Raw genomic sequence first — 13,106 nt, 5'->3', positions numbered from 1 at the left:
TGTGAGTGGAACATCACTACCAATTACCATAGAGATTTCACGTTTTAGGAGCTGACTTGGCTTCCGCCCAAGCAGTGGCCTACTTGGGTCTCCACTCACACTATCGGATCCTCCAGACTGGAAGTTGCAAGAGCTCAGGGCAGGTCAGGGGGCCTGGCCCAGAGTGGGGACTTCGGATCAGTCCTGCTGGGGCTCTCCCGGCAGGGATGAGAAGTGCCCACCTGCCCAGCTCCCCACTTCCAGGTGTGTCCTCCAGGTCCCTCCCAAGAGGACCGGCCTCGGGTTCCTCCTCCAGCTACGGAGCTCCCTCGGCCTCCCTTCCGGGGACTGACCCACCCTCGCGGTACCATCCTGGATATTCGGGAGACCCAGGGCGCAGCTCCCCTCCCCCACCAAATGGGCAGAGAGGAGGACCCCAGACATCCAAGGAGAATGGGTGCAGTGAGGTGACTGCCCTCTCCCCCGGGAATTGTTTGAGCCCCAAGAGTCAGCCCCCGGGAGGCCGCGCCTGCAGCCCGGGTGGGGCGCCGTCCTCCCGGCCCTCCTTCCTCTCCGCGGTGGCCCGGGGGCGGACGGACGCGGCGGCGCCCATCCTGGCTCCCGTGCGGTTTCCCGGCGAGGCCCAAGGAGGTGGTGGAGCGGGAGAGAAGAGGGAGGAGCGCGCGGAGCAGGAGGGGAAGACGGAAGAAAACTGAGCGGGGTTGGGGGGGTAGGAGCTGCCGGCTGGGGAGGAGGAGTAGAAGCAGCGGGCGGGGATGAGGGCTGGGGGGCACAGGAGCCAAAAGGCGAGCAGCCCCCAGAAGAGATTGGAGGCGGAGCAGCCAAGGGAGATTGAAGGGCTTGCAGCAAGAGGGGGAGGAGCCGCCGAGGGAGAAAGGGATGGGGAGGGGCGGGGCCACACGCGGGGCGGGGCCTGCTTAGCCCCCGCCCCCACCGGACCGCGCCGAGTAACGAAGATGGCCGGGCGCGCCGCGGGAACTGAGGGGCTGCCGGCAGCGGCAGCGGCAGCTCTGGGGCTGTGACTCCACGAGCGGCAGCGACTCGAGTGACCCAGGCGGCGCGGGCGGCGGCGCGCAGGGGCGGGCGGGCGGCGAGCAGCAGGGGGGCGCCGGTGCGCGGGCACCGGGCGGAGGATGCACCGGGCGCGGCGGGCGGCTCCCCGCGGCCGCCCCCGCGCCCCGGACGCCGGGCCTTAGTGCTGGCGGAGGAGGCGGCGCGCGTGGGGCGGCCGGGCGGCGGCGGGGCCCGCGCCGTCATGCCTTGGCTGAGTGGCGGCCGGCGGCGGCGGCGGGGACAGCCGCGCGAGGCCCCGCGGGAGCCGCCTCAGCCCGCGCAGACCCCGCGGGAGCCACCGCCGCCCGCGCCCCCCGCCGCGGCCCCCGCGCCCCCAGCGCCCTCCGCGCCGCCACCCCCGCGGGCCCGGGAGAGCGCCGAGCTGCCGCTGCCCGCCGGCTGGGAGGAGGCGCGCGACTACGACGGCCGCGTCTTCTACATCGACCACAACACGCGCCAGACGTCGTGGATCGACCCCCGCGACCGGTAAGGGGGGCGCGGGCCCCGGCCAGGATTAGGGCGCCCCATACCTTGGGCCCAGGGAGAGGATCGAGGACCCGGGAGGCCTCCGGGTGTGGGCGAATATCGTGAGTCCTCCGCGCCCGGCGAGGATCCGGACGCCTCCATCCCCGGACCCCTGGCCGAGGATCGAGGCGCCCCCTCTCCCGGGCTCGAGCCCCGGGAGTGCGGAATCCCTGGCCTCCACCGCGGGGCGGACACTCTTGACTTGGTTCCCTCACGTCACCCACTGACCGACGCCTGGGAGCTGGGCGCCTGGAATTTCCTCTCCAGGGGCTGACGGATGGCCCTCTTCCTTTTTCCTCCGCGGTCTCGCCCATCGCTGTCGGGCCTCCGCGGCCCACCGCCACCCGGCTGTGGCCCTACAGGCGCCCCCGACCTCGCGGTGGCCAGATGAGCTGTCATCTTGGAGCCCCAGCCAAACGCACAAACGTGCGCCCCAGCCTCGTGGTGTGGGTTCCTTGTCTGGCGGGCTGAGCCTAGTTTCCATTCGAAGACTGTGCCAGATGGGACACTTCAGGGATTCCCGATTCTTTGTAGTAACCATCAAACTTGTGATGGTTACTCTTTAGCGCCTTAAAAATTGAGTTAAAATTCTGATTGAAAAAGCCTGTGTACTGCGGTCAGAATGGGCTATGATTAGACCCATATGCTTTTGGAATAAAGGGAAAACAAGAGTTGAATTTTAGGTTTCCTTTTTGTGCAAGATCCGAGTAGAGCATTAAATTGTCTTATATATTCACGTAAATAAGTCCTACGGAGTGAAAAACGGATGCTTCTAAAAGCACCACCAGATTACGATTAATTAAGTTCATGTAATGACTTCTTCGTTAACTTTTTTGTTCGATTGTCTGTTGGTTTCAGTGGTTCAGCTGCTTTTGGGGAGAGGCATTTTTTTGTGGAGTTGGAATTCTGTTGAAACCAAGGGATTACAGTGATTATCTGATATCTTGTCCTATCTGGAGCAACTTCTCTCCACACTGGGCCTGAGTGCCAGAAAGGAAATACTGCAAGCTTCCCAGTGATTTTGAGACTTGAAAAGGCCCAGCGTGGTGACAGGCTCCTGCTTCCTCCTACCTGCACTGGAAAGGCAGCGCTGCATGGCACTGGCGTTTGAAAATAAACCTTTGGGGAGGGAAGCTGCTAAATTGTTGTTTGAAGATTTCTCTGGGTTCAGATAGGGAAAAACAAAGAGGCAAAAGGATCATGGTTCCCTAACATTCTCTTTGAACATGACAAGCTTCTGGACTCAGAAACTTAGAGAGATTATAGCACGGTTTATTGGCTTAAAAAGATGCTCAGTTATTTTGAAAATCAGGTGAGATCATATTATAATTTTAACCAAAGGCTAGAGCCACAGCTGTCTGATCTAGCCTTGGATGGTTCTGGAGTTGGTAGAACTGCTTGGAATGTGGTGCCCTTTTATGCTGTATGTCTGTTAAAAATCCAAACAACTGGAAAATGAACCAATTAAAAAATACTGTTTTGCTTAGAAAAGGCAAAGACTCATTTTATGAGGGTAATATAAAACAGTTGTGGTTACACTGGAGTGTGGATTCATGATGAAAAGTATAAATGTAAGAGTTTCCATTTTAATGGTACAACCCAGGCCATAGGTGAGCAGACCCCACAGAAGACAGCTTGTAGAATCTTCCTTTCCATGTATTTCATACACATTTCCTATGTTCCTCTTTCCAGAAATCTGTGTTATTGAATGACATTTTATACATCACTTATGTTACAGGTTTTTAAAAAGCCCTTTTTCTAATGCTAAAATTGTCGGTGGAGTGAGCAAAAGTGGACATTTTACATTTTTTTGTAAAGTAAAAATGTGTACACTTTTATGAGACACTGTTTTTATAGTGGGCGAAAATTCAACAGGGGACAGCTTGCACTTCAGCTCCCATAATACCTTGCCCGAAATATGTATGGAATGCTCAGCGAGCCACAGACATTTAAATGGAGTCTACGGAAGGGTGTAAATGCTGTAATAGTCATTCTTCTTCTTTCACAACAGAACCCTGCCGATTTTTATAGGTGACCGGTTATCCTTTAAAGTTGTAATTAATTTTTATGATTTTTATGATATGGAAAAAACCGTGTGTCAGAGCACAGCATTTTCTCCATGTGCATCTGACAGTTAAAACCCTTTCTGAGTTGCATTTGATTCGCACGACTGGAAAACGGTATTCAGAAAATGAGGACTTTCCCCAAACAGCTTCCAAATGGAGAACTGTCAGGAGAGGCAAAGAAATAGGTTTTTAAAGAAAATGAAATTATGGAGGAATAGATGAATGTAGTCGGTTAGGCGAAAATTGTTGCCGACTGAAAACGTCATTTCCTATATAATTTATTAAACCTAATAGCATAAAATATGCTGCCGTAAGCAAGGTCACTGAGGGCCAAGGTTTGTAAACAAACTCTTCTAGAGTTTTATAGTAATTCCATTCAATGTTGTATTTAACAACATAGGGTCTTGCCAGCTCAGGGTGTGTTGGTGAATTATTGTAGCTGTACTTTCTTTTTCAAGTTAGAACAAAGAGGTTGCAAACGTAAGGAGACATCTTTACAGATGTGGCTACAGATGTGTAAAAAAAACCCTCAGTATTTTCAAAACAATTTCTTTAGTTGGAGTATGAACCCACCTTAGGTTTAAATTCACTATCTCTGCAGATCAGTACTGTGCATATAATTTTTGTAGTTAGTTTTCTGGGAATCATACCCAAAAACTTTGTTAAAAAATATAAAGTTGGGACTTCCCTGGCAGTCCAGTGGTTAAGACTCCTCGCTCCCAATGTAGGGGGCACGGGTTTGATTCCCTGGTCGGGGAACTAAGAATCCCACATGCTACATGGCGCGGCCAAGTAAATAAATAAGATTAAAAATAAAGTTAATTCACCATTTTTGTGACTGGTAGTTTCTGTGGGTGAGTTGTGTGTGGTTTACATTAGTGACACATATGTGTTCCACATACATCAACTCAGAGTTGAATGGCCACTTTATAAAAAGGTATTTACCATTTAGGTGGATAATATGGGAAGAACTTTTTTGCCTCTTTTGGAGAAATTCAGTGCCTTTGACATGTATATGTCTACTTCTTGCAGGGTTGTATTGATATTAACCTACAGGTGGACTGATCTGTTGAAACTTAACGTTCTGTTTCCGGTAGCTCAGTTGGGATTGTCCGTTACTGGAAATGCCGACCTCGAGCAGTTTGAGTGGTGGACCGTGTCACATTCGAGATCAAAGCAGAGTATAAATGATCAGGATGACGGTGGAAGGCCCAGATTATATCATGACAAAAGCTTTTAGGGATCCATTTGTTCATGAGATGCGGTTTCACCTGCGCCACATGGAGAAATTCTGTGATATATTGAAAGTCTTTTGAACAGGCTGTTGCTTTAAGGAGAAAACAATCCATGGTTCCGGAATTTGCCAGGTTGGAGCCCCACATAACAGGGCCAGATGGCATCATTGCTACCTTCTTGGAACCTTTATTCAGTGTTAATTAATAGGAGGTTTACTATATTTACCCCGCAGGGTCTGTTTTGGGATTACATAAACTTTCTGAAAAGCAAATAATGATTTTTCCATTTTTCATTCTTTTAGATGATAGGTAGTCTCTGTATACATGGGGGAGTGTCTTGCTTTTCAGGCTATAAGGAGTGGGCTTCTGGAAGAATCTTCCATTTAGATGATCAACAACCACTTCTTGGTTTGTTCTCTGTCTAATATCTTTCTTTCTTTCTTTCCTTTTCTTTTCTTTTTTTTTTTTTTTTAAGAGGAGTGAATGGAAAAGTCATTCATTTCCAAAAATAGCTCCCGGATGTTTGGAAAACTCTAAGTTTCCTTTTCTTCCCTTTCGCTCTGATTTTGGAAGTGGAAGCTGTGTTTCACCTCTGATAGGTTCTAGTGCTTAAACCCTTGGGTCAAGTGACCTGTTAAAGGTCACCGGGTGAGCCCGGTGAGCTGCTTCTAGCCTGGGTCCTTTTGCTAATTGGCTGCCTTTCCAGTAAATTCAGTAAAATTAATCTGATGGATTAAAAGCAGAGCTAAATTTTCCTGAGTTCAGTTATTCCCATTCAAATCCAGTAAAATGAAGTAATAGTTATAGATTCTTGGCCTCCTGTGTGCTGGGATGGTGGATGGAGACCAAGTTTGTCTGGGAGATGGGAGACACATAAAATGGAGACAGTGATGGTCACCAGGCACCATTATCAGGTGGTGATGGCTTCGGAGAAAAGGAGGAGGGCTCACTAGAGCCTGGGGTTTCTTTATCCTTGTCCATCATCTCCTAGGTTGAGCGTTTCTCGTGCTTTCTCAGTGCTGGGGATGAGAAGGGGAATGTGAGGAAAGTGCTGCGGAAGAGGAAGTGCTGGGTGCGTTTGGAATAAGAGAGCGAACCGTTCAGTTTGACTGACCCCGAGTCTTCGTGTAAGGCAGGTCAGGCTCAGGCAAGACCACGCGTGGCTTGAATCCTCCAGCTTTGTTCTTGGAAGAGCCAGGGCCTCTTCCTTCAAACTCCTCATCTTGTATATGAGGGCTGTAGCCAAGGCGTGCGTCCCACCGGCTGTGGGAAGGACAGGGACTTGAGCTGAGTCTTCTGAGCCTGATGGAGTGCTCTGTCACGTACGCCACCCCACTGCCCAGTCCCTACTCTGCTTTAAGCGTACTGCCTCTGTTCATTTGTTCATTCGATCACCCATTCATTCATTAAGTAACTGTTGCACAGCCTCTCCATCTCAGGTACCCCTCCGGGTTCAGGACTCCAGTGCCGAGCACCAGCAGACAGGTCCCTGCCTCCATGGGGCTCACACGTGCCCGTGTCCTCTTCCCTGAGCCCTCACCGTGCTGTTCCTACCTCCTGTTCTCCCGCTGGGATGCCTTGGGTCTTAGGACACACGTGCAGTGCTTATCGTGTGCCGGTGCTCTCACTGAAAGCCCACGAGGGCTGCGTGAGTTGTAGGTGGACAGGTGACGGAGCTGTGGCCAAGGGGGTTGCCTTAGTAACCTTGCGTCCCAGAGCCAACAAGGAGGCGTCTGTTGGACTCCGGAGTTGAGCCCAAATCCACTACCTAACCTGACCTTCCCTTGGCTAGGTAACCGTGTGCCCCTTGAACTGTGTTATACCCAGTGGTTACTTTTATCTTATATTCACTGTTGTTTGATATGTAACAGACACCCCCCGGACCCCCCCCCACCCCGCCCGGATAGAATAATCGCCCTCCAGAGCTGTCCATGTCCTAGTCTCCTAAACCTATTAGTAAGTTACCTTCCAACACAAATGGCATTTGTAGGTGGGATTAAGTTAAGAATCTTCAAATGAGGTGATCCATCCTGGATTATCTGGGTGGGCTCAGTGTCATCAGAAGAATCCTTACAAGAGGGCAGCAGGAGGGTCAGAGTCAGAGAAGAAGATGTGACAGCAGAAGCAGATGTCGGAGTCATGTGGCCATGAGCTGAGGAATGCAGGCAGCTTCTGGAAGCTGGAAGAGCCAAGAGGGTGTATTTTTCCAGCACTTGCAGATGGAACACAGCCCTGCTGACACCTTGATTTTGGTAGAATGACACTGATTTTTGACTTCTGACCTCCAGAACTGTGAGGTAGTAAATGTGTGTTGTTTTAAGCCACCTGGTTTGCGGCAGTTTGTTACAGCAGCAGTAGGAAACCCATACGCCCCATGTGTTGTTTTCCCAGAGACAGTGGAAGCATGTGGTCAGCTTGGTGTCAGTTGATAACAGCCACACTAGCTGGTGTTCGTCGGTTGCTCAGGGGGACTGCGCCGGGCGTTTTATATCCGTTCTCTTGCTGCCTCCTCACACACAGCTAGGAAGCCTGCACCTTGTGGATTGAGCTTGCAGTTTCACTCACGTTAGGCACCAAGTCTTATTTGTTGAGCTAGCCAAATGTGAGTGATGGACAGGGTGGAATTCTGAGAGAAGACGCCACTTGGAAATTGTCGGAGGTTTCAACGGATGCTGACGGGCCTGAGTTAGAGATATCTGGGGCAGTAGGACTAGGAAAGTCAGGGATTATATCAGAGAAATTGTGAAGGAGACAAGTAGTACACAGGACTTAGCTGGTGCTTGAATTAAGGCAGGTGAAATCAGGAGCGGTGGTGGTGGGGTGTCAAAGGAATCTTTCCGACGCCTTAGTAGTAGCTGGGACTCACCAGGGGCCAAGCTGACGCCTCCTATTAACCCCACTCACTCATAAGCCTTCACTGTTTTTTCCAGTGTTGTTGTTGATGGTGTATGTTCAGTGAGTCGGTTACATAGAGAAACATGTGGAGTCATTCAACTTACTGTATTGCTGACAGACAGTGTCCTAAGAGGTATCCAAACTGGGCAGGTGTTACTTTAGAGCAGGGTTTCTCTGCCCTGGTACTATTAATATTTGGGGGTGAGTACTTCTTTATTGTCACCCTGTCCTGTGTAGTGTAGCATGTTTCGCAGCATCCCTGGTCTCTACCTAGTGCCTGCCAGTAGCACACCCCTGCAAGTCATGACAACCAAAAGTGTCTTCAGACATGGCCAAGTGTCCTCTGGGGGCCAGATGGCCTGATGGAGACCCGCTGAACTCCTTCTATCTGCCTGGTTGCAATGATTCACGTTTAGGAGCTGAATTTGTTTCAAGCAGATTGCTGGTTACTAAGATGTTCCATAACAGGGGGTAAGACCACAGAGACCTGCTGTCTGTGTTTCCATGAAGAATGGATGTTAAACATATTTATGTGAAAAACCCTGAATTTACTAACCATGCAAATGGTAATACCAGTACATGAACCTTTGGGAAAGTAGTATGAATGTATTCTTCAACTTGTAGAATATTCTCAATCAACGGGTAGTTACTGAATGTCAAGTGTATATAAGTGTATATGCAGTGGAACAGAAGAAAATGAATCTCGGGACTTCCTTGGTGGCGCAGTGGTTAAGAATCCGCCTACCAATGCAGGGGACACGGGTTCGAGCCCTGGTCTGGGAAGATCCCGCATGCAGTGGAGCAGCTAATCCCGTGCATCACAACTACTGAGCCTGCACTCTAGGGCCTGCAAGCCACAACTACTGAGCCCACGTGGTGCAACTACTGAAGCCCGCATGCCTAGAGCCCATACTCCGCAACAAGAGAAGCCACCACCATGAGAAGCCTGTGCACCACAGCGAAGAGTAACCCCTGCTTGCCACAACTAGAGAAAGCCCGTGCACAGCAACGAAGACCCAACACAGCCGAAAAAAGAAAATGAATCTGTTAACACTTAAGTGTTCTGCAGTAACCCAGAGAGAGCTGGCCTGGCCTTCTGCGTGCGTGTGTGTGTGTGTGCGCGTGTGTGTGCGTGCGTGTGTGTGTGTGTGTGTGTGTGTGTGAGAGAGAGAGAGAGAGAGAGAGAGAGAGAGACGGGGATCAGGTTGCCTGGGATGCCCTCAAGAGACATTCCCATCTCTCTGTGGACAAAGGAGCCACCGGTGAGAGGATGGTCTCTGCCTTTGCTCAGAAGCTCTAGAAAGACAGGGCAAGGGCATTCTGAAAAGTTGCTTGTGGAGCTGTGGAATCCTCAACATCTTCCATCTAGAGGGCCCTCTTTTTATTTCCTTAAAGCTCAAGGGGTTCAGGGTGGGAGAGGGAAAGAAGAAGGGAGCTGGCTGGGCCAACCCCTGGGGGGCAAGCCCCGCAGTTCAGTGGGTGGGACATCGAGCCAGGCAGAGGGCTCCTGAGCGGCTCCTGTGTGCCACCCTCAGTGCCGTCAGGAGATTGGGCACTGCCCCGGTGAGGGTGACATTTCAAGGCCGCCTGGAGCTTGGGCAGGACACCAGAGAACCACTGCAGGAGGTGAGCTCCGTCCTGTGCAAAGGTGCCTGTCTCCAGTGTGGGGCAGCCCTCTAGTGTACGGGTCAACTGGGTTTGTTCTGAAAATTACCCCGTTTTTCTCTTTCTTTCTTTTTTTTTTTTTTTTTTTTGCGGTACGCAGGCCTCTCACTGTTGTGGCCTCTCCCGTTGCGGAGCACAGGCTCCGGACGCGCAGGCTCAGCGGCCACGGCTCACGGGCCCAGCCGCTCCGCGGCATGTGGGATCCTCCCGGACCGGGGCACGAACCCGCGTCCCCTGCATTGGCAGGCGGACTCTCAACCACTGTGCCACCAGGGAAGCCCCGTACCCCGGTTTTTAAAAGTTGAGATATGCTTCACATACCATACAATGTGCTATTTTAAAGTGCCCTATTTAGTGGTTTTTCATACATTCATAAGGTTGTGCAACCATCACCACTATCTAATTCCAGAACATTTTCGTTGCCTCAAAAAGAAACCCTGTACCTTTTAGCAGTAACTCCCTTCTCCCTCAGCTCCTGGCAACCACGAATCTGTTCTCTGTCTCTATAGATTTGTCTGTTCTAGACATTTCATGTACATGGAGTCGTGCAATCTGTGGCCTTCTGTGTCTGGCTTATCTCACTCAGCATCATGTTTTCGAGATTTGTCCGAGTCGCAGCGTGGATCAGTGCTCCATTCCCTTTCGTTGCCAAATACTGTTCCCTGGTGGGGCTGCACCGCGTTTTGGAAGCCGCCCTGAAGCGCCCTCCCTGTCCAGGTGTCCTTGCAGAATCTAAGAAATAGCTATGTCTTTAATTCCACGATGCCAACTCCCCACCGTTTTATTCAGAGAAAAATGACCATTCATAGGTTCACAGCGTCAAGATATAAACACGACCTCGTGTACTCAGTGAAAAATACGAGGTTTCAGGCTTGCTGTGATCAGCTGTTGTCTGTCCTCACTTGTCTGATGCTTGTTTTGGCTTCTTGAGACCTAGGAGCGGGCTTCCCCACTGGGCTTGTGCACAGTGGGACCGGCCGGGAAGTGTAGGAGTGCTGGTGCTTCCCCACATGGGCCAGGTAGCCCCGAGTTTTAAGCTCCCCTGGAGATTACAGTGTGTAGCCAAGAGTCACAGTTTTGTGCCAGGGCTAGTGGAAAAGTGAGATATAGGAGGTGCTGATGTTTAACAGAAGTGGAGATGGCAATCTTAACATCGCGAGACTTGGTGCATTTATTAATTTTTCTCTGCAAATTGGATAAAGACGGTCATCTGTCTAATTTTGAAGGAGGAGAAGGTGCCCTCGTCCTGTGGCTCATTGCTGGCACTACTGGCAGACGTTGCCTGGCAGGTCAGCTACAAGGCCAGGGTCACACCCAGCCAGCTCGCTGGGCTCCAGTCTCCAGGAGGGGACCTGGCATTCAGAGAGCAGTTCAGGGAGGGTCTGGCTGCAGCCACCCATGTTCACACCCTCCCCTCCTTTCTCCTTCTGTCCGGAAATGCCCCTCGCACACACTGGCCTTTCTCTAAGAGAAAATTAAAGATTGTAAAGAGGGGGTGATGCTGTCCTGACAGTAGGCCCTTCTGAGACCTGTTGTACTCATTTATGAAGCTAATGCGCTTCATGTGATTAATCAACTGACTGATGCAGCCGAAAGAGCGAGAAACTTAATAAAAATTAATTGTTCGGGGCTTCCCTGGTGGCGCAGTGGTTGAGAGCCCACCTGGCGATGCAGGGGACGCGGGTTCGTGCCCCGGTCCGGGAAGATCCCACGTGCCGCGGAGCGGCTGGGCCCGTGAGCCATGGCCGCTGAGCCTGCGCGTCCGGAGCCTGTGCTCCGCAACGGGAGAGGCCACAGCAGTCAGAGGCCCGCATACCGGAAAAAAAAAAAAAAAAAAAAATAATTGTTCGACATCCTGGTGACCAAAGAGCTGCCTGATTGAGTTTTTCTTTACAAGCAGCTGCGCTTCTCTCCTGCAGACCCCACTTTCCAGTCTCTGTTGGCGCTGTGCTCTGATGCACAGATGTGCGTGGTCCTGACGGTGGGCGCCCTTTCAAATGTCCAGAGCCACAGGGGCCTGGGGGGGGGTTTCTGTGATGCGGGAACCCATTGAAGCATTCGTTCTTGCTTTACTAGAGTGACACAATGCCCAAGTACGCAGAACAGAAGAAAATCCCTGCCTGCCCCTTCCCCGGGTAACCAGCATTATAATAGCTTGCTGTGTGGCCTGCTGTCCCTTCTCTACACCTCTGCCTAAGTATATGTGCAGAAGCCCGGATATTTGATTTGGAAGTTTACATGAATGGGATCTTGCTATCAATTTTTTTTTTCTGTGACTTGCCATTTTCATTTAACAATATGTCTAGGCACTCTTTCCACCGTCAGAATGTACAGATCTACCGCCATTCTCTAAAAAACCTTGTTTTTATTGGGGGTAAAAGTCACATAAGAAAATAACTCATTTCAAAGTAAACAACTCAGTGGCATTTGGTACATTACCAGTGTTGTGCAACCACCGCTCTGTCCAGTTCCAAAACATTTCCATCACCCCAGAAGGAAGCCCTGTGGTCATTAAGCAGTCACTCCCCGCTCCACCCCCAGCCCTGGCAATTGCCAAACCACCAATCTACGTTCTGTCTCTCTGGATTTGCCTGTTCCAGGCATTTCATATAGGTGGAATTCTATATTCCATATTTCATATTTCTGTAACTGTATGCAGATGGCCTTTTGTGTCAGGCTGCATTCACCTAGCCTCATGTTACTGAGGTTCATATATGTCATAGGGATCTGGTTTTGTGCTTTTGCTTCTTGGTTTAACGCAGAGGACACACCATCATGTGATCCTAACTGAGGGCAGCTGTGCGAACTTTGCCCACGGGAGCAGCTGTCACCCTTTAAGAAAAATCAATTGAGGGTCAAAGAAAAGAGATCAACTTAATTTAGCTTTTAATTTGTTACTTTAAGAGAGAAGTATAACATATTTCACATTTTTTTTCTAAAATTAGGAACAGGTAGCCCAAGACGAATATATGGTAGGATTTTTATTAATCTAGCTGCTAAGTCTGTGCCAGGTGCGATGGAGGGTAACACATAATTAATATCGCCTAGGCCTTTTCCTGAAGGGGATGAAAATGCAGCTGGGGAAACAAAAAGAACCTACATGAAATAATAGGCCAACAGCGCAGCGGTTACCAGCCTGCTGTCGGGGGAGCAGGGGTGGCTGGTGGGGGGAAATGGTCAGCCCTGAAGTCAGAAGATGCAGAGGGTCCAGGTCCGCTCCTGCACCTGCACCTGCGGCATGCCACCGCGCAAGTCCCCAAATTTCCTTGTGGCTGGATTTTCTTACACGTACGAGAAAACGGTACTTGTTGTCAGTTGCAAACTGATGCTCGTTGAGTGTAAACTGTTTCCCAGATGTGATGACTGCCCCTGGGAGATCTTAGGACAGGGCTTGGCAAACAGCAGGCTACAAGCTGAATCCCGCTGGCCCCCTGTTTTTATACAGCCTGCAAGATAAGAATGGGGCTTTCATTTTTAAATGGTTGAAAAAGAGTCAAAAGAAGAGTAGTATTTTATGAAAGTTATGTGGATTTCAAGTCTCAGTGTCCATAGATAAAGTTTTATTGGAGCACGGCCACAATCGTGCAATTAGTTATTGTCTTTGGCTGCTTTTGCGCTATAAGGACAAAGTTGACTCTCTGGACAGAGGCCATGTGGCCTGCAAAAC

General features: G+C 50.6%; 1 protein-coding gene across 1 annotated transcript in view; it reads left to right on the top strand.

Annotated features, from left to right (window-relative positions):
- The first annotated feature begins 1,255 nt into the window (after positions 1–1,255).
- WWC3 (WWC family member 3) overlaps positions 1,256–13,106 on the top strand; it is a 127,975-nt gene continuing 116,124 nt past the window's right edge. Inside the window, exon 1 of the mRNA XM_059050094.2 lies at positions 1,256–1,539. Within this exon, the coding sequence (XP_058906077.1) occupies positions 1,256–1,539 (284 nt within the window). The remainder of the gene's footprint in view (positions 1,540–13,106) is intronic.

This window comes from Kogia breviceps, chromosome X (genome assembly GCF_026419965.1).
Source record: "Kogia breviceps isolate mKogBre1 chromosome X, mKogBre1 haplotype 1, whole genome shotgun sequence".
Classification (NCBI taxonomy): Eukaryota; Metazoa; Chordata; class Mammalia; order Artiodactyla; family Physeteridae; genus Kogia; species Kogia breviceps.
The sequence above is the reverse complement of the archived record's forward strand: the minus strand, read 5'-3'. Positions and strand labels throughout refer to the sequence as shown.